The sequence below is a fragment of the Nicotiana tabacum genome, chromosome 19 (assembly GCF_000715075.1).
Source record: "Nicotiana tabacum cultivar K326 chromosome 19, ASM71507v2, whole genome shotgun sequence".
Classification (NCBI taxonomy): Eukaryota; Viridiplantae; Streptophyta; class Magnoliopsida; order Solanales; family Solanaceae; genus Nicotiana; species Nicotiana tabacum.
Genome location: NC_134098.1, coordinates 126329082 through 126349130, shown reverse-complemented (window position 1 = coordinate 126349130; position 20049 = coordinate 126329082). Strand labels below are relative to the sequence as shown.

Here is a 20049-nt window from a genome sequence, read left to right as displayed (position 1 = left end):
AACCAAGCCACTGATATGTGCCATGTCCCCCAAGAGAACAATTTCTTGCTTGTTACATAGTTTGCGGGTACATGCATAATTATAGAGGCGATCACAAGCACTTACCCTAGCAACGAGATAATTTGCTGTACAATTTGCATGAGGCTTAAATAAAGCAGCGTACACTTGAAAGTTAGCAGGGGTTCCAGTTAACAACTGAGCATTGTATTGGGCTCCCATTATCCATGTTTTAGTTGTTTATGTGTGGGCGTGCGGGATGGTGTTAGAGTACCCCAGATTAATTAAGGGAATGGACTGTTGTGTCATCTTTTCAAAAGCCCAGACCATTCTTCTGGATCAGCATTTTTCCTATTTCAGGTGCAAGGGAAGAACCAACCTTTAGTCAATAGGAGCCCTACCTCCCTTTTTCCGACCAATTCATTACATGGTCTTGGATAATCTTCAATTCATGAGTTGACTTTTGGGGTTGAATTAAGTCCAAATTTTATTTTTTAACAGTTCACTGTTCACCGGTTCATATTTTAGTTGATTCCACTTACCTGATTTTGTAGGTGGCAATTGAATTGCCATATCTCTTAGCCCAAACTCTTGTATTTACTGTCATCACATATCCGATGATTGGATATTATGGGTCAGCCTACAAGGTTTTCTGGTTTGCACACTCTTGTACTTCACTTACATGGGAATGATGCTTGTTTCAATGATGCCAAGCTTTCCAGTAGCTGCAATTCTTCAGTCAGCCTTTTATGTATTGTTCAACCTCTTTAATTTGCTGGATTCTTGATGCCAAAGGTTGTTAAGTGGTTCAGAATTTAAGCCACTTTAATCTAGAAATCAATGAGACAACTGCAATTACCTCTTTCTACATATGCTTTTACATTTCAATATTGCAGCAAATCCCAAAATGGTAGATCTGTTTCTATTATCTTAACACCTACATCATGGAATGCTTGCTTCACAGTATGGAGATATAGAAAAGGAGATTACCGTGTTTCAAGAAAAGAAATCAGTAGCAGCCTTTCTTGGGGACTATATATTTCGGATTTCACCACAATCAATTACCTATTGTAGTAGCTGTTGTTTTGATTACGTACCCCCTAGTCTATTTGCATTTTTCGTTGGGAAGTTGAACTTCCAAAGGAGGTGGTGTTGCAGCCTATTCATTTGTATTCCAAATTAAATAACATCCCTGCTTCTTTAGTTCTTTTTGTACATTAAACTGGTGGCGAACAAGGTTATGGTATAGTCATAATCAGTGTGGTGGTCAAGAGGGCGAAGTGCACAAATATTCGCTTTTAGGACTGCTATTTAAAGCATACCCGAAATTTTGCTCAAGTGTTTAAAATTTAGTCATCCGTCTGTCACAAATCTCTTTTAAGAACAGAAGTGCGTATAAAACTAGATAAGTCTAATGGATTCAGCACTAATTTGCTGATTGAAGCATCAGTAAAAGACAAAGGGAAAAAAGGATGGAAAAACTCAATGCTCCTTCATCACGAGCTCAACAAAGCTCCATCTTTGCAATTCGCATCAGGAAAATCCCCTATCTTGTTTCCCTTATGATTCGTGTTGGTATCACATGATTTGCAGCTCCAAAGAGAAAATTACCGAGGCAAGTATCGGAATATCCTGGAGAGTTTGGTGTACGTGGCTTACCCTATTTCGTCTGTCTACAGCTAAAGTGGAGAGCAATGATACAATAATGAAGATGGAGATTTTCTTCTCCCAAGTTGGTGAAGACACCAAATGTCTACTACTATTACTACTACTACTACTACTTAAAATGGTGCCTCCTTATACGATTTGATTGGCTATGGAACTATCAGAAATCTTCTACCCACAAGGGTTAGGGCTGCCATGTGAGTATCAAGCCAAAGTTTTGAGCTTTTTGCTGCTATTAAAATATTTCTGTCCACGTCATTGGGTCTAATTTATGTTCTGGGAATTTCAATTAATATATGTTTCGGGAATTTATGTTGTTGTGATATTAATATTGTGTTCCTTTTTGTCCTTTTGTCTTTTTATTTTTTTGAGCCGAGGGTCTTTCGAAAATAGTCTCTTCAAAAATAGTCTATCTACTCCTTCGGGTAGGGGTAAAGTCTGCGTACACATTACCCTCCCAGACCCTATTAGTGTGATTTTACTGGGTTGCTGTTGTTGTTGTTGTTGTTGCTGTATGTTCCGGGAATTTAGTTACAAGTGAAAAACCAGGGAGAAGAAGGTTAGATTTTTTCTTGGTCCGATGTTAAACATTATTTTGTCTCCGCTAAGACCAATGATTTGGAAAAAGAAATTGCAAACTTAAAGGACTTGTAATGTTCAGTAACAAATTTGAAGGACTAAAATAGTCCAACCCATAAACTTATGGGACCATTTGAGCCATTCTTTATTCTAGCTCTAGACATGTAGGTTGATGAATAATTATGATATTTAGGTACGTAACCCATCCTTAATTTGACGTAAAACATAGCATTATTTAGTATTGGAATGAATTGGACCAATAGAGCTAGCAAATACTAATGATTAATTATGCAGATGGCAATTGATCAGGCCTTACTTAGATTATGTAGTAGTTGACTGTTCTTTCACTGATAAATGTTCATTTGATTGATACTAATATAGTTTTGCTGTGTTGTAGTACTGTAATATTCATCTTCCTGGGGACCTTCTATTTAGCTGGGATGTCTCACGCCTTTACAAGAGCTGACATACAGAACTCACCCTCCCCCACCCACCTCCCGCCAACTACAAAGAATAGTTGGAATATTATAATACATGCCATAAACAAAGCAGTAACGGGCATGACCCAGCTATAATGAAGCTCTATTGTAGATAAAGGAAGACCCTAGCTCCTAGTTTAAGTCTTTGAACTTTGGAACTTATGAACTTACATGTCAGAACCTTAGAATAATCATTTCTTTTTTGTCCTCCTAGGAAAGTCAACTGACTCTGTCCCTTGAGGAGTTAGAGAAATGTGCAGCACTCTTTTGTTTATTCAAAGATTTTTCTTTTGTTATTCTCCATAAACAAGCCTTATTTCATTTATTATCAACTGTAAACATCTGTTTACTCTCTAGGTATGTCTCTTTAATTTACGTTATCTATATAAAGAAATCAAGAATGCTTTTATTCATAAAAAAAATGAATGATGTATTTCCTTACCTCATCTATGTTACGGTCTAAATTTAGCTGTTCAAGCAAGCAAGAATATTTTATGTTAGACATGCACGGTGCACCCCTCTTTGTTTTCTCCCTATAAATACAGCTTTGGAGCGGAAAATATTTTACACCAAAAATGGCTCAGTTGGTTGGTTCAGATGAAATAGAGTCATTTAGAATGGATCTCGCAGAGATTGGAAGAAGCTTGAGATCATCATTTAGGGGCCAGTCTTCGAGTTTCAGGAGCAATTCAGCCTTGAGTGCTTCTCAGAAGGACGACGCTGTAGATGAGGAGAACATGTTGGCCTGGGCAGCAATTGAGAGACTGCCAACATTTGATAGGTTGAGATCATCTCTCTTTGAGGAAATCAATGGCAACGACGCCAATGTTAAGAGGAAAAGAGTAACTGATGTTACCAAGCTCGGAGCTCTAGAAAGGCATGTTTTCATTGAAAAGATGATTAAGCACATTGAACATGACAACCTTCAATTGTTGCACAAAATCAGAAAGAGAATTGACAAGTAAGATTTCTGTTACATAACTTGGCTGTAAAAGACATCGAAAGGTCATTGCTCTTGCTTTTGAATTGCCATCTTTTTGGTGATTGATAATGCTAATTTATGATCATCATTATTTGTATGTCTCATAGTTTGTCTTCTCATATTATCAAAGGTTTATCTGTTAGACTTAATTCAACGAACTGAAAATGTTTTTGACTCTTGTAGAGTTGGTGTAGAATTGCCTACAGTGGAAGTGAGATATAAAAATTTAACCATTGAAGCAGAATGTGAGCTAGTTCATGGAAAGCCTCTCCCTACACTTTGGAATTCTCTCAAAAGCATAACGATGGTAAGTTTTTTCCATTTGATTGAGCACCATTTATATTTTCATCAATTTGATCTCTTACATGTGTGCTAGTTCAAACTAAAGTAGCAGCTGTTTAATGCTGGATTTAAAAATTGATAATCAGGAGGCATTTATTAGGACTTCGACTAGGAGAAGACGTGATTAATTGAACCATTATTAGCTGGAAATAGTTGAATCTTTCTTGTGCTAATATATCCAGTTCGATATTCGGGTTATCTAATTTTAATAGTATTTTCCATTAGGTCATTTTACCTATATGTGACAACAATAAGTTATTTTTCTGATGCATTGCAACCAATTCTGTTAGAAAAAGTAAGAGAGAATTGATGAGCATCTTCATAGTGATCCTGGTTTCAGAGCTCAAATGTTAAATGTATAGCATAAGGTGCAAGCTCCAGCATTAGGTTATTCTATTTTGCTACTTGTGATTCTACAGGTTTCTAAATCTAGTGATTTAATTTGTTCAACAGAACCTTGCTAGGCTTCCAGGTCTACAGTCAGAACTGGCCAAGATTAAAATCCTTAATGATGTCAGTGGTGTAATAAAACCTGGACGGTATGTCGCCCGAAGCTCCTCCATCGCATATGCTCACTTTAAATAGTTATGCCAATGTAATTCACTATAAGTACGCCAACAACTTGGATTTCTAGTTTCCGACTTGCGGGAGACAGACCTTTTTCTGGTCATTGTTTTTACACTGTCAGTGATTCTCATCTCGTATCTGGTGCAGTTAGTGTCTCATCAATCCTCGCTCGTTGATTGAACAAGAATAACAACAGCAGAATCTGTGTTGGTTGTATTAAGCTCAGTTTTTGGTGAAAATGCTTGTGAACTAGTCATCCTTGTTTTTATTTGTTGTTTGATATTTTACATAGCCCTATTCAGTAATGGCCATGTTTTGACAGCACGTAAGAGAACCAGTTATGTGAACCAAAAAAGCATTCGGCCTCTCAATCATGTATTTACCTTGGGAACATAATGTGCATTGTGTACGCAGTACAAACCTCCAGACACTGGAACCGTTTGGTTGATTAATGTTCTCAATCAATTTGATAGTTGCAACTGAGAGATGAATAATATACTTGTCGCATAGTATTGTTCTGAAGAAAATTAGTTGACTAGCATTAATGCAAGTGATTAGTTAGTGATTACATTATCATATGCATAAACTTGCAAGAGGTTCTTTTGAAGTACATTTGTTGTGAAGTGGTTTTTATTTGGGTAAGTGTCAGAACTGGTCTTGCATTCACGATAATCTTGTGATGTGAAGCTTGGTGCAGCTTACTTTTTATTGCTAATTTCAGTCTACCTTTTAGTAGTTTCTCCCTCCAGCATGTTCTGATATGGACAGTTAGTTCTTCATTTTGAAGTCATTGTTTTAAAATGTGAGTTCTTGAACCGGACACTTAGAATTTACTTAAGACATTTGCTATTTTTACAGAATGACTCTATTGCTTGGACCTCCTGGATGCGGCAAAACATCACTACTGAAAGCACTTTCAGGAAACCTGGACAAATCTCTAAAGGTCTCTTCAAGTTGTTTTGCTCTTAATGTCAGAAAAGATTAAAGTTGTTTTTGTTTTAATGTCGGCAAGAGAAAAATATAGGAATACTTTCTTAAAATAACCCGTCAGCTGATATGAAGCAACTACTTTGATCTACAACATACTGGATGTGAATTAATAGGTCTTCTTTTGTAGGAATTGTTTTATTAGTGGGTTGCTCTAGTGGTAAGCACCCTCCACTTCCAACCAAGAGGTTGTGAGTTCGAGTCACCCCAAGAGCAAGGTGGGGAGTGCTTGGAGGGAGAGAGCTGAGGGTCTATCGGAAACAGCCTCTCTACCCCAGGGTAGAGGTAAGGTCTGCGTACACACTACCCTCCCCATACCCCACTAGTGGGATTATACTGGGTTGTTGTTGTTGTTGTTGTCTTAGCCACTTTTAGTTCCTTTATATCTTTAAGATCTCAGCTAGGGAACACTTAATTGCTATCTTTCTCCCATTTCACCAAGAGAGCAGAAGCTTTATTGACTTCACCAACCCCTCCTCCAAGAAGAAACTATTGAGCAATTGCACTAATTTTTGCACCTTCACTTGAACAAGAGTGATGTTGAATTCATGGTATGGATGGAGTTCAGAATATATGGAGCTAATGTCGATCTTTTGTGTCTGCTTCTGGCCATGTCTAACAGGTTTCTGGGGAGATTTCTTACAATGGTTATAAATTGGAAGAGTTTGTCCCACAGAAAACTTCTGCATATGTAAGCCAAAATGATCTACACATCCCTGAAATGACTGTTAGAGAAACACTAGATTATTCATCTCGTTTTCAAGGAGTAGGAAGCAGAGCAGGTATGCCTTTCTGCACATAAAAGATAAACTGTAGAGATGAATGTTCCAGCACTGTTTCTAAAGCTATGCCTTTCCTTTTGAAGAGATTATGACTGACCTAAGCAGAAGGGAGAAAGAAGCAGGAGTTGTTCCTGATCCAGATATAGACACTTACATGAAGGTAGTTTTAACATCAAGTTGTTTTCATTTCATCTTTGTTGAGCTATAAGGATTGCTTGATGTATCTATCGGACAAGATTATACCATTTTTATCACAGTGTGCTTCCTGCTTCTTTGTTCAAGTAAAATGCCTGGAAATCATTTTTGCATTCCTCTGCAATCAATGTTGTAATTGATTTTAACCTTCTAAATCAAATTTCATCATATAGGCGATATCTATTGAAGGACAAAAGAAAAACCTTCAGACGGATTATATTCTGAAGGTAACTTTATTGAAGTACCCTCTTTCTTAATCCTTTGTTAGCAATCGGAATAGAAGTTAATGATTGCCATATTCTTGTCACTGTGTTCAGATTCTTGGACTTGATATTTGTGCTGACACATTGGTTGGTGATGCCATGAGAAGAGGTATCTCGGGTGGTCAAAAGAAAAGACTGACAACAGGTAATTTTAAACCACGATCTGCTTTGTAACAATGCTGTCAGTTTGTATTTCCATTAAGTAGGCTAATGTACTTGATACCATTTGCAAAACAAGTATAAAGGAACCAACTATTTGTGTGACTTAGGCGAGCTGATTGTTGGCCCCATAAAAGCATTGTTTATGGATGAAATATCGAATGGCTTAGATAGCTCGACTACATACCAGATTGTTGCTTGCCTTCAGCAGCTGGCACATATTACAGATGCAACTATACTTGTGTCGCTTCTTCAACCAGCACCAGAGACCTTTGATCTGTTTGATGATATAATCCTGATGGCTGAAGGAAAAATTCTTTACCATGGGCCAAGAAATTCTGCTTTAGAATTTTTTGAAAGCTGTGGGTTCAAATGTCCTGAAAGGAAAGGGGTGGCTGACTTCCTCCAGGAGGCAAGTCCATAGCAGCTGTTGTTAAATGGTCCTTATATTTTTCTCTGTCAATTAGAAGCTCACCAAATCTGTTCATTGTTTTCAGGTTACATCGAAAAAAGATCAAGCACAGTACTGGCATGGAACTAAAGAAACGTATAAATTTGTGTCAGTTGATATGTTATCCAGAAAATTTAAGGAATCTCCTTACAGGAAAAAGCTGAATGAAGAACTTTCTGTTCCATATGATAACTCCAGGAGTCATAGAAACTCTATAACCTTTCGTGACTATTCACTTCCTAAGTGGGAACTCTTTCGAGCTTGTATGTCAAGAGAATTCCTTCTCATGAAAAGGAATTCTTTCATCTACATATTCAAAACTGTTCAGGTAAGTGATCTGTCTTGTCTTTTTATGATGGTACTCCAAGTTACAAATATTCTCTACTCATTCGCTTTATCCTAAGCAAAGATAGAAGTCACATTTTCCTTCTTTAGATTTATCACAACTTATTGCAATCTATGCTTCTACTATGCAGCTCGCCATTATTGCATCCATCACTATGACTGTATTTTTTAGAACTCGGATGGATACTGATCTTGTACATGCAAATTATTATTTGGGAGCTCTGTTTTATGCTCTCATCATTCTTCTTGTGGATGGATTCCCTGAGCTGTCCATGACAATAACAAGACTTGCAGTTTTCTATAAACAGAGCGAGTTATGCTTTTACCCAGCATGGGCATATACAATTCCTGCTACTATTCTCAAGATTCCTCTTTCTCTATTAGAATCTGTCATTTGGGCATCTATGACCTATTATGTCATTGGTTTCAGCCCTGAGGCTGGAAGGTGAGTGCTACATGTAAATATCTTCTACTTTCTTGCTTCTATTCCTTCTACTAAATTTGTTTTGTTAGTTATATCACTATCTCCAGTAGGCTTCCGCTCAGCAGCTTGCACTTCGCTAATTCCAGTTGTATTTAAGGAATGATTTGAATAATTTCATGCATTTTCGTGACTATTCTGTCACTTACAGGTTCTTCCGGCAATTGCTTCTATTATTTGCCGTGCACATGACATCAATCTCCATGTTCCGTTTCTTGGCATCTGTCTGCCGGACTATCGTTGCTTCTACAGTTGCTGGTAGTTTATCAATCTTATTTGTCTTATGTTTCAGCGGATTCATAATACCAAGACGTAAGCATTCCTACTTCTTTGTTCATTTTGATATGATGCTCATGTGAGGGTGAGTAGCAGAACTAAACTACCGGTTATTTGACAACAGCCTCAATGCCCATTTGGCTGAAATGGGGATTCTGGATTTCTCCGCTGACATATGGTGAGATAGGTCTTGCTGTAAATGAATTTCTTGCGCCAAGATGGCAAAAGGTGAGAGTCAATAGCTCAAATATTTTCTCTCTAATTATGCAATACTGAAAAGTATTCTCTAAGGCATATGTATAAGAAAATGAAAACAATATTGGTGGTTGTTTTTTCATCTTCTGTCCTGAAATCACGCTCCGAAAAAAGAAGAGATCATCCGTTTAAGATAATGATATAAGTGTTGTAGTTTGTCAGTTCTTTTTTGTTACTAAAAGACTGAAATTGTCTAGGGAAGGTTCTAGAAGTTCAATGACAGATATTCATGTCGGTAGTTATTTAGCCCAAATCTGTAACATGCAAAGCATAAATTGTCTCTTTGATTCCAGAAACACTTGAATAAGCAATGTTCATCATATACATAACGAATCACATCTTATAAAGCATTAGTACTTTTTTCCTTGACGAGAAACAGTAATCTAAAGGCTACCTTGGACTCAAGTGCTTAATGTTCTTTTGTATTCCTGCTATAACAATCCATTCAAGCCCTTCATAGGCACTCAGTAGCAATAACTGATTTTTCTCTCCAACTAGGGTACAACAGTTTCAACTATAGCTAACCTATAAAATGTGCCATAAAATTCTGCATGATGAGAATTACTCCAAATTGATAGCTTAGCAGTCTCATTAGATGTTTACCTCATTGATACATACATGTATTAACTTGAACCAATAGCTTTATCTGTCTTATCGCAGATTTTAAATTTAGTTGTCCATATCATATTCAATACTCAGTTCACATGCTTCATATTTAAACAGACGCTACCAACAAACACAAGTATAGGGAATGAAGTCCTTGAAAGCCGTGGGTTAAACTTTGATGGATATTTTTACTGGATATCAGTTTGTGCTCTGTTTGGCTTTACAATACTATTCAACATCGGTTTCACCTTGGCCTTAACTTTCTTAAAAGGTACGTTCATCTTTTTTGTACTTCAAAGAATCTGCACAGTACACTTTGTAGTTTACGTGCTGGTTTTCTTGAAAATGCGATGCAGCTCCTGGTTCTCGCGCCATTATATCAACGGATAAGTACTCCCAAATCGAAGGAAGTAGTGACTCTATTGATAAAGCTGATGCAGCAGAAAATTCCAAGGCCACAATGGATTCTCATGAAAGAGCAGGTTACCCTCTTATTCTATTGCACAAATAATTGGCTGAGAAATCTTGTTTCTTACCATCTTTCTCATCATTTTATAGTTGCTTCCTTGCTCTTCAAAAGATGGTTTCTTCTGTTGTTTTCCAGGAAGAATGGTTCTACCTTTTGAACCTCTATCACTCGTGTTTCAAGATGTTCAGTACTATGTTGACACTCCTGCGGTATCTTCTAAATCTATCTCATTTCGTATTTAGATCATTTTTGGATAACTAAGAGTTGTTGAAGCTGAGTTTCAGTGGCTGAGGTTGTGGTTTTATGTCCATGTCAGGCAATGACGGAGCTCGGTTTCACTCAAAAAAGACTCCAACTTCTTTCAGATATTACCGGCGCACTTAGACCTGGTATCCTTACAGCCCTTATGGGTGTCAGTGGTGCTGGAAAAACGACCCTCCTTGATGTTCTTGCTGGTAGAAAAACAACTGGTTATGTTGAAGGAGAAATAAAAGTTGGTGGGTATCCTAAAGTTCAAGAGACATTCGCTAGAGTTTCAGGTTACTGTGAGCAGACAGACATACATTCTCCTCAGATAACTGTAGAAGAATCAGTTATATTTTCTGCCTGGCTACGACTTCATCCTCAGATTGACTCCAAAACGAAATATGTACGAACTAATTAACATAGAGTTTGAATTACTATTTCTTTCATGAACACTACTCTTTCTGGCTATATCTATATTTGAACTGCTTTGGCGCATCTCCAGGAGTTTGTGAAAGAAGTCATTGAGACCATTGAGCTAGATGGAATAAAAGGCATGCTGGTTGGCATGCCGGGTGTTAGTGGGCTTTCAACTGAACAACGTAAACGGCTTACAATTGCTGTGGAGCTTGTTGCAAATCCCTCAATTATCTTCATGGATGAACCCACAACAGGGTTGGATGCAAGATCAGCTGCAATTGTCATGCGCGCTGTGAAAAATGTTGCTGATACAGGAAGAACAATAGTTTGCACCATCCACCAACCAAGCATTGACATATTTGAAGCATTTGATGAGGTAAGATGCATGTAAGGAGTAAATACTTAGTAATGCAGATTGAAGTGGAGTTTGAATGACTTTCCAGTATGCAAACACTGTGATTGCATTTAATGGTGCATGTACTTAATGGTCCATGGTTGGGTGGAGAATACTTTCCAATTTGTGCACTGAGAACAATCAACAAATGCCTGCTTGAACATGCAATTTCAAGGTTTTAAGGTCGATTATATATTCATAGGCTTCAGTCAGATTACTCACAGAACCTAATGTCATGTTGCGTGATATATAAGTAGCATTTTAGAATTCTTGGTTAGTATTTCTCAATTTATGTGTATCAGTGCCTGGGGAAGTTGTCCTGGAAGCCATTTAAACGGTGACTTATGAGACCTTCCGAATTACTATTTAATAATATCTAGTTCCTTACAAATGAATAGAAGAAGTGTCGTCACATGAAGGCTAAGTCATTTATCTCTGTTGTTTCCCACATTTAAGGATGATTAAACATAGACCTTACAGTATGTCTCTTGATTTCTTCTTCACGTTGCCGTGAAACTTGCAACCTCCATTTGTAGTAAAAGCAATGACATCTACTTAGAAATAGGATGATTAAACATAGACTTTACAATATTCTTTTTTTTTATAAGCGTGGTGCTATGGCCAACTTGCACGCATCTCGACTAATTCCATGGTATACTTGCTACCTCCCACCAGTAACATGTACCAGGTAACTCTGTTCACCAAGGCTTGGACAAATGAGAAGAAATCACCTAGTGTTTTTGCCTCTGCTGGTATTTGAACTGAGACCTCATGGTTCTCAACCCACTTTATTGACCACGAAGTCACGCTCTTGGGTGCTAGAAGTTACACTATGTATCTTGATTTCTCCTTCAAATTGCCGTGGAAATTTGCGATACATCTAATCAGAAATATCTTTCAGTTTGTGTAACTATGTATCCTTCATGGATATCATCAAAAAGTTATTTGTTTTAAATGTGCTCTTTTGCAGCTGATTCTATTGAAAACTGGTGGGCGCATGATCTACTGGGGACACCTCGGTCGAAATTCTTGTAAAATGATTGAATATTTTGAGGTGAACTAATTTCCCATTTTATTAATGTTGCAGCAAGCTAGTAATAAAAGCTTCTTTGCATAGTAGTTGACATTGCTGTTTGTTTTTCTCATTTGACAGGGTATCTCTTGTGTCCCAAAAATAAAGAACAACCACAACCCAGCAACATGGATGCTAGAGGTTACATCAACATCTAGCGAAGCTGATATTAGCATAGACTTTGCTGAAGTCTATAAAAATTCTGCTCTACACAAGTTAGTCATAGCTATTCACCTCATCTAGCATTAGTTCTATAATGTATCTTACACATTGTATCACCTAAAAGCACATTTTGCACATAACTAGTGCATGACTCCTCTTTGGTTTACACTTATTACAGAAATAACGAAGAGCTTGTAAAGAAGCTGAGTTTCCCACCAGCTGGTTCAAAAGATTTGCATTTCCCCACCCGGTTTTCACAGAATGGCTGGGGACAATTCAAGACTTGCTTTTGGAAACAATACTGGTCCTATTGGAGGAGTCCTTCATACAATTTAATGCGCTCTCTGCACATGCTTTTTGCTTCCCTTGTTTCTGGATTGCTCTTTTGGGATAAGGGAAAGAAACTGTAAGTCAAAATACTGTTAAACCAAAGCTTCAATTAACTTACCGACAACATGCTTCATTATACCGTGCGAATTAAAAACTTTATACATCCTCATATAAATTTCTTGGCCACTTCTAAGTAACATATTTATCCCAAAAGTGATGCTTAAAGTGATTGTCATGACACAGTTGAAAACGGAATTAGGTCGTCTGATCCAATATTTTCCGCTCAGATATCCTTTCCTGTACAGTTTGTTAACATTCAACATTTTGGCTTAATTTTATCTTTGTTGACATCACCCACACAGCTAAAACCGAACTCTGGAGTTTCATTTTTGGTTTGTGAAGGTTGATGCAGAACTGAAGTTCTGTTTAAATGATGTGACTATCTCTCTCCCATGATAATGGACTTGGTTACATCAACTAAAATAGAGTCACTTTATATATACATGTACATTGCATATATATGTATATAGACACACACACGTATATATGTTATCTTATACTTAAGCAGCTTGATTATTTTTCTTAGACTGTTCTTTTGTTTCTCTTCCTCTTTTTTGACAGAGATAACCAGCAGAGCGTCTTCAGTGTATTTGGTGCTATGTTCACTGCAGTAATCTTCTGTGGCATAAATAATTCATCTTCTGTTTTACCATATGTGACCACAGAGCGATCAGTCCTATACCGGGAAAGATTTGCTGGGATGTATGCATCATGGGCTTATGCATTAGCACAGGTATATATAAGGATTACAAAATTGGCATGTTGACTACTTGAAGTTACTGGGGATTCAGTAATGCCAAATCTTACACTTGTCTTCAACAGTTCACTGCTTCATATTTGAGTTGAGTACCATGATTTTGTAGGTGGCAATTGAAATTCCATATCTTTTAGCTCAAGCGCTTGCATTTACTGTCATAACATATCCGATGATTGGATATTATTGGTCGGCCTATAAGGTTTTCTGGTACTTCTATTCGATGTTTTGCACATTGTTGTACTTCACGTACTTGGGAATGATGCTTGTTTCAATGACGCCAAGCTTTCCAGTAGCTGCAATTCTTCAATCATCCTTTTACACAATGTTCAACCTCTTTGCTGGCTTCTTGATGCCAAAGGCCGTAAGTGGTTCAGAATTTAAGCCACTTTGAATGTAAAAATCAATGATAATTTTGTAATTACCTCAGTCAGTGTGTGACATTTCAATTTTTGTTTCTTTTCCCTACATTGCAGCAAATTCCCAAATGGTGGATCTGGTTCTATTATCTAACACCTACATCTTGGACGCTGAATGGGATGCTTACTTCACAATATGGAGATATAGAAAAAGAAATTACCGTGTTTCAAGAAAAGAAAACAGTAGCAGCCTTTCTTGGGGACTATTTTGGTTTTCACCACAATCAATTACCTATTGTAGCATTTGTTTTGATTGCATACCCCCTAGTTTTTGCTAGTCTATTTGCATTTTTCATTGGGAAGTTGAACTTCCAGAGGAGGTGATATTGCAACTTATTCATTGTATGTTTCAAATTAAATAGTTTCCATGTTACTTTTGTACATTAGACTGGGGGAAAATAAGGTTATGGTATATTCATAATACCAGGGAGAGAAGTATGGGATCTGATAAGATGCATGAATTTCTATTCTGTCTTTTCTAAGAGTAGATGAGAGTTTAAAGATTATATTAAAACGGTAAAAACTTAAGTGTTTGAAGCAATTCCATTCACAGATATTCAGAAATTGTGGTACTGTCAAATTACCTCAAGTTGAGAAGGTAAAGGCATTCTTGGTAGGAAGTAGAAGCATTCAAACCGCAACAAAGATTTTATCACTACCGTTAATAGTAAAAATACAGTTACACTACCATTAAATGCTAAGCATAAGCATCTAGATATCATACATGTATGCACTTACGTGAGTTGGGACAAATAAGGTCCAACCCCATATCAATTAATAGCCTGAAAATGAATCTGTAGCCTACGAACAATTATTTACAATCATCTCAACAGCTGAATTGCTCAGATAAATTACTGGGGAATAAAGTTCTTAACAAATTGCACAAAATCGAGCTATGAGCAAAATAACTTAGTGCTTTCACAAATAAGATAATGGACGAGACAGATGATGGATTGCGTAGAGGTGTTCAAACACGCAGCGGAAGACAATAACAATCCTAGATAGAACTTTTCGTCTTTAAAATTTATTTACATGTCAAAGATAGGATCTAAGACGTACCTGGTGAAGAGAGTATCATTTTAGAGTTTTCTTCGATAGTGCGAACACTCTATGCGTATCCACACCGAGACTGATCCTTGCTATCAACTTTTTGATAAATGAAACCCGCGAGCAAATTGAACGAATTATTGTGCTAAAGTTCTTTTCAAAAACTTTAGCTCATAGGTGAAAGACCAAGAAACTAAATTTTCTTGTCCAAGAGTATTTCTTGACTCTTTCAATATCTGTGGCAAACCTATTATATGTTGTAGTTCATTTCTTTCCTTCTTTTTTTTTGCCTTCTTCATATATGTACTGATATATATATATATATATATATATATATATATATATATATATATATATATATATATATATATATATACTATACTTGGAAAAAGCTGCCTTAGTAACCCTTTTTCCAGTGCTTTGAAGAAAAGTTAGAGGCGGCCACTTTTTGCAAGTCTAATACCAAACGTAAATTTACAATTGAAATTGGAATTCCATTAAGTTAAGGACAAAACTCACCAACCGTGCATGCCAATTCTATAATTAGAATTTTTCATAATATTCTAATGGAAAGATACAATTCTATTCCATATTGGTGGCTGCGGAGAATCGTGGACTTTCCATGAAGTCCAATTCAAAACATTGGAATTTTCCTATAGAAAACAAGAAAACAAGTTTGAGTTGTCGACGTCCTTTTATGGACTTTCACGTTACTTCTTCAATTCAAACTTGGATTCTAATTTAGAAATCTTTTACTATTATAAAATTCAAATCTCATCTAATGAGTTGAATTTGACGAACTCTTTAGGAATTCAATTCCTAATTGAATTTCACAATCAAGTCAAAATAGTGTGTATATATATATATATATATATATATATATACACACACACACTATACTATATATACATAGTATATAAGTCATATTCGATAGTATACATATATATCACATACATATTTTAATCAAGAGGTATAATTTAAATTTCCTTTCCAAATAGAAAACTTCAACTTGTCCACAATATTAATTATATCCTCCGTACTAGCAAAGAATATAATAATTTTTTATTTGGACTAAAAATTAAATTTATTTGATTAATTAAATTCTTTAATTTAATTATCAAATAATAAAATAATTAATCATTTAGTAAAGATCAGAACACTCGTTAGTGTGCGATCCCATAGATTAAATACTAAGCCGGTAGTAAATTGATCATCAATATACTAATCAAGGGTGGTGTCTAGAAACACTCCTTAACGACTGGATAACATGAAGTATACAATTTACTTTCATGAACCCGTAGAAGAATAATGCATTAATTCCTTCTGTTCTTATAGCTCTGAGTCACCCTAGGATATGGTTTAACTGTCAAATCCTAATAGGCGACCAACTATGTGTTCATGTCAAAAAATAATCGATCATTGAATGACCTAAGAAACTCTTTTCTACTTTCATTCAATCGCCCTGACCAAGGTCTTAATTTTGTCGGTTATAATTCATTACAACATGGAGCTTAAACTCATTACCAAGAGTTGACAGATTCCATCTTGATCAATTACTAATTCTACAAGTATTTAATCATACCCAATATCCTTTCAATTATCGCCCTAGGGCCATATGTGTCTAGTATCAAAACACAATAAATAACTTGTCAATTACTATGATGATATTAGGTCAAAGGAAACTCTTACATCACATTCTTCAAGAGAATATCTTATTGACACTTTATGGTAATTCTAACCATTAGGAATTATCCAATGAATCGGTCCAATGATCATATCTCTATATGCATCATCTATTTATGTGATTCAGTTAATGAGATCAACTAATCTTATCCCATAAAGACGATCACATAAATATTGATTTAACCGAATTACTAATGTCCAAATCAATAATCCTACGATCAAGAACAAAATTTAGATTAAGTTGTAAGAGACTTTACTATCATTATTATGATCTCCATCATGATGACAACTCTCAAAATTTAATCAAGGACCTTATTAAATTAATCAAGCAATTAATAATAACTATGATAAACGAATATCAAATGCCATATATTTTTATATCAAATAACATACACAAAAATATGTTCAAATCATCAAATATGAGATTGGATCTAGGGCATATCTAATATATCCCTAACAATCCCCCACTTGCTCTAGAGCTAATCGCTCTTGTACTTCATTCCCAATTCCCACTTGTGCTTGTTAAACTCTTTTGCTCCAAGAACTTTAGTGAATGGGTCTGCATCATTTTTCTTTCCATTAACCTTTTGAATCTCGACGTCTCCACGTTCAATGATCTTTCTTATCAAGTGATACCTTCGCAGAACATGTTTGGATTTTTGGGGTGATCTTGGTTCTTTTGCTTGAGCAATGGCTCAAGTATTGTCACAAAATAATGGAACTGCACCTTCTATTGAAGGAACCATACCAAGTTCAGTTAAGAACTTTTTCATCTATACAACTTCCTTAGCAGCTTTACTAGCTGCTATAAATTCTGCTTTAGTCACTGAATCAGCTACTATAGTTTGTTTGGAACTTTTTCAACTCACTGCTCCACCATTTGAGGTGAATACATAACCAGAAATAGATTTGCTATCATCTCTATCTGAAGAGAAGCTTGCATCGGTATAACCTTCAAGTTTTAACTTAGAATCTCCATAAATGAGGAATTGGTCTTTAGTCCTTCTTAAGTACTTAAGAATGGTCTTTACCACCTTCCAATGTTCCTCACCAGGATTTTCCTGATATCGGCTAGTCACTTCTAGTGCATAAGCCACATCAGGACGTGTACATGTCATGATATACATGATAGCTCCCACTGCACTAGCGTATGGGATCCTACTCACGCGTTCTCTCTCTTCAGGTATTTTAGGACAATCCTCCCTACTGAGAGTAATTCCAGTACCTATCAGTAGATAACCTCTTTTGGAATTATCCATATTATACCTCTTTAAGATGCTATCAATGTACAAGGACCGGGAAAGCCCAAGCAGCTTCCTAGATCTATCTCTATAGATCTTTATTACCAATATATAAGCTGCTTCTCCCAAGTCTTTCATGGAGAACTGTTCAGATAGTCAAATCTTGGTACTTTGCAATGCCGGTATATCATTTTCTATGAGCAATATATCATCAACATACAATATTAAGAATATGATTGTGCTCCCACTAACCCTTTTGTACACACAACGCTCTTCTTCGCATCTAACAAAATTAAACTTTTCAATTGTCTTATTAAAGCAAATATTCCAACTTCGAGAAGCTTACTTTAGTCCATAAATGGATCTATGTAGCTTGTAAATTTTATTATGATCAGGTGGAGATGTGAAACCTTCAGGTTGTGTCATGTACACATCCTCTTCAAGCTCACCATTAAGAAAATCTGTTTTCACATCCATTTGCCATATTTCATAATCGTAGTATGCTGCTATAGCAAGCAAAATCCGAATTGATTTGAGCATTGCCACGGGATAGAAAGTCTCATTATAGTCGACTCCTTCTTTCTGACGATATCCCTTGGCAACAAGACATGCTTTGTAGGTCTCCACCTTTCCGTCTACTCCAATATTTTTCTTAAAAACCCATTTACAACTTATAGGTTTTATATCCTTTGAAGGTTCAACTAAAATCCATACTTTATTTTTCTTCATGGATTCCATGGCCTTTTGCCATCTCTCATAGTCAGAACTTTGTATAGCCTCTTCATAGGTCTTAGGGTCATCATCATTATGATCAATCTCATTTGACACATAATCTTGCACCATTAGATTTAATCTAGTTGGTACATGACGTTCTCGTGTAGACCTTCTAAGAGGTGCTTGTGCAACTTGCTCACCTTGTGTTGGATTTGGTTGTTCTTCAATTTGGTTTGGAACTGGTTCATTAACCTGTTCTTGAACTACATTTAGTTGTTGAACTTCAACCACTTGCCATGGCAACTTCCTTGTCAACTTCAAAACATCCAATAAAGGTTCTTCAACTTGTGTCTCATGATCTTGATATTGTGTTGATTCATTGATTTCTTGAACTTCATCAAGTTCTATTTCTCTGCTATGATTTCCTTCTAAAAGAAATTCCCTTTCCCAAAAGGTTGATCCTCTAGCCACAAACACTTTATAGGGTGATAGAAATAATATCCCATTGTTATTTTTGGGATACCCAATGAACCTACACTTATCAGATCTTGAGTCAAGTCTATTAGATTGCAGTCTCTTAACATAAGCTGGACAACCCCAAACTTTAATATGCTTAAGGTTAGGCTTATGTCCTTTCCATATTTCATATGGTGTTGTAGATACTGACTTAGTGGGAACTTTATTAAGTAATTATGTTGTCGCTTCCAAAGCATATCCCCATAAATATATTGGAAGATCAGTGAACTCCATCATAGATCTCACCATATCTAATAAGGTTCGATTTCTCCTTTCAGATACACCATTATGTTGTGGTGTTCCTGGAGGTATCCACTGTGAGAGAATCCTATTCTCTTTGAAATGCCTTGTAAAATCTTCACTAAGATATTCTCCACCTCTATCAGACCTTAGTACCTTGATACTTTTACCCGTCTGTTTTTTAACTTCACTATGAAATCTTTTAAACATTTCAAAAGATTTAGATTTGTGTTTCATAAGATACACAAATCCATATCTTGACATATCATCAGCGAAGGTGATGAAGTAAGAATATCCACCTCTAGCTTGAATTTTTATGGCCCCACAAATATCTGTATGAATTAGTCCCAATAATTCAGTAGGTCTTTCTCCACTTTCAGTAAATGGAAATTTGATCATTTTTTCTTTGAGATAAGATTCACAAGTTGGATATGATTCAAAATCATACTTGTCAAGGTACCCTTCCTTGTATAACTTGTTAATTCTTTTCTCTCCAATATGACCAAGCCTACAATGCCAAAGGTATGTATGATTTACTTGATCATCTCTTTTTCTCTTAAGACTTGAAACATGCATAATCGAATTAGCATTCACATTAGGTAAGACATAAACATCATGTTGGAGGTAGCTATTCACATATAAATTATCACCATAATAAATAGAGCAAATACCATTGCTTATAATAATGCGAAAACCACGTTTGTCTAACGTAGAAGCTAAAATTATGTTCGAAACAAATTTAGGAACGTAATAACAATCATCCAACATAAGTACTTTGCCCGTAGGCATTATTAAAGAAATTGATCCTATAGCTACGACCACAACTTTTGCATCATTTTCAACTTGTAGATTAATTTCTCCTTTCTTTAACCTT

The 20049-nt window shown here is 36.1% G+C and overlaps 1 protein-coding gene across 1 annotated transcript; it reads left to right on the top strand.

Annotated features, from left to right (window-relative positions):
- The first annotated feature begins 1425 nt into the window (after positions 1–1425).
- On the top strand, positions 1426–14179 carry LOC107764055 (pleiotropic drug resistance protein 3). Its single transcript, XM_075238584.1, has 24 exons — positions 1426–3681; positions 3886–4009; positions 4498–4583; positions 5470–5554; positions 6221–6380; positions 6464–6540; positions 6749–6802; positions 6893–6983; positions 7108–7409; positions 7495–7776; positions 7925–8238; positions 8426–8586; positions 8675–8778; positions 9529–9682; positions 9768–9893; positions 10016–10089; positions 10197–10529; positions 10629–10919; positions 11908–11991; positions 12091–12224; positions 12350–12577; positions 13123–13294; positions 13425–13679; positions 13792–14179. Exons 1-24 carry the CDS (start codon positions 3296–3298, stop codon positions 14056–14058), a joined length of 4344 nt encoding a protein of 1447 aa, XP_075094685.1. The 5' UTR covers positions 1426–3295; the 3' UTR covers positions 14059–14179.
- The last annotated feature ends 5870 nt before the right edge of the window (positions 14180–20049 follow it).

Bases quoted from the DNA above. Each gene is read 5' to 3' on its own strand.
- LOC107764055 (XM_075238584.1), top strand. From the start codon at position 3,296: ATGGCTCAGTTGGTTGGTTCAGATGAAATAGAGTCATTTAGAATGGAT. The intron at 7,777-7,924 runs GTAAGTGATCTG...TCTACTATGCAG, and splicing joins ACATATTCAAAACTGTTCAG to CTCGCCATTATTGCATCCAT. The intron at 10,920-11,907 runs GTAAGATGCATG...GCTCTTTTGCAG, and splicing joins TATTTGAAGCATTTGATGAG to CTGATTCTATTGAAAACTGG.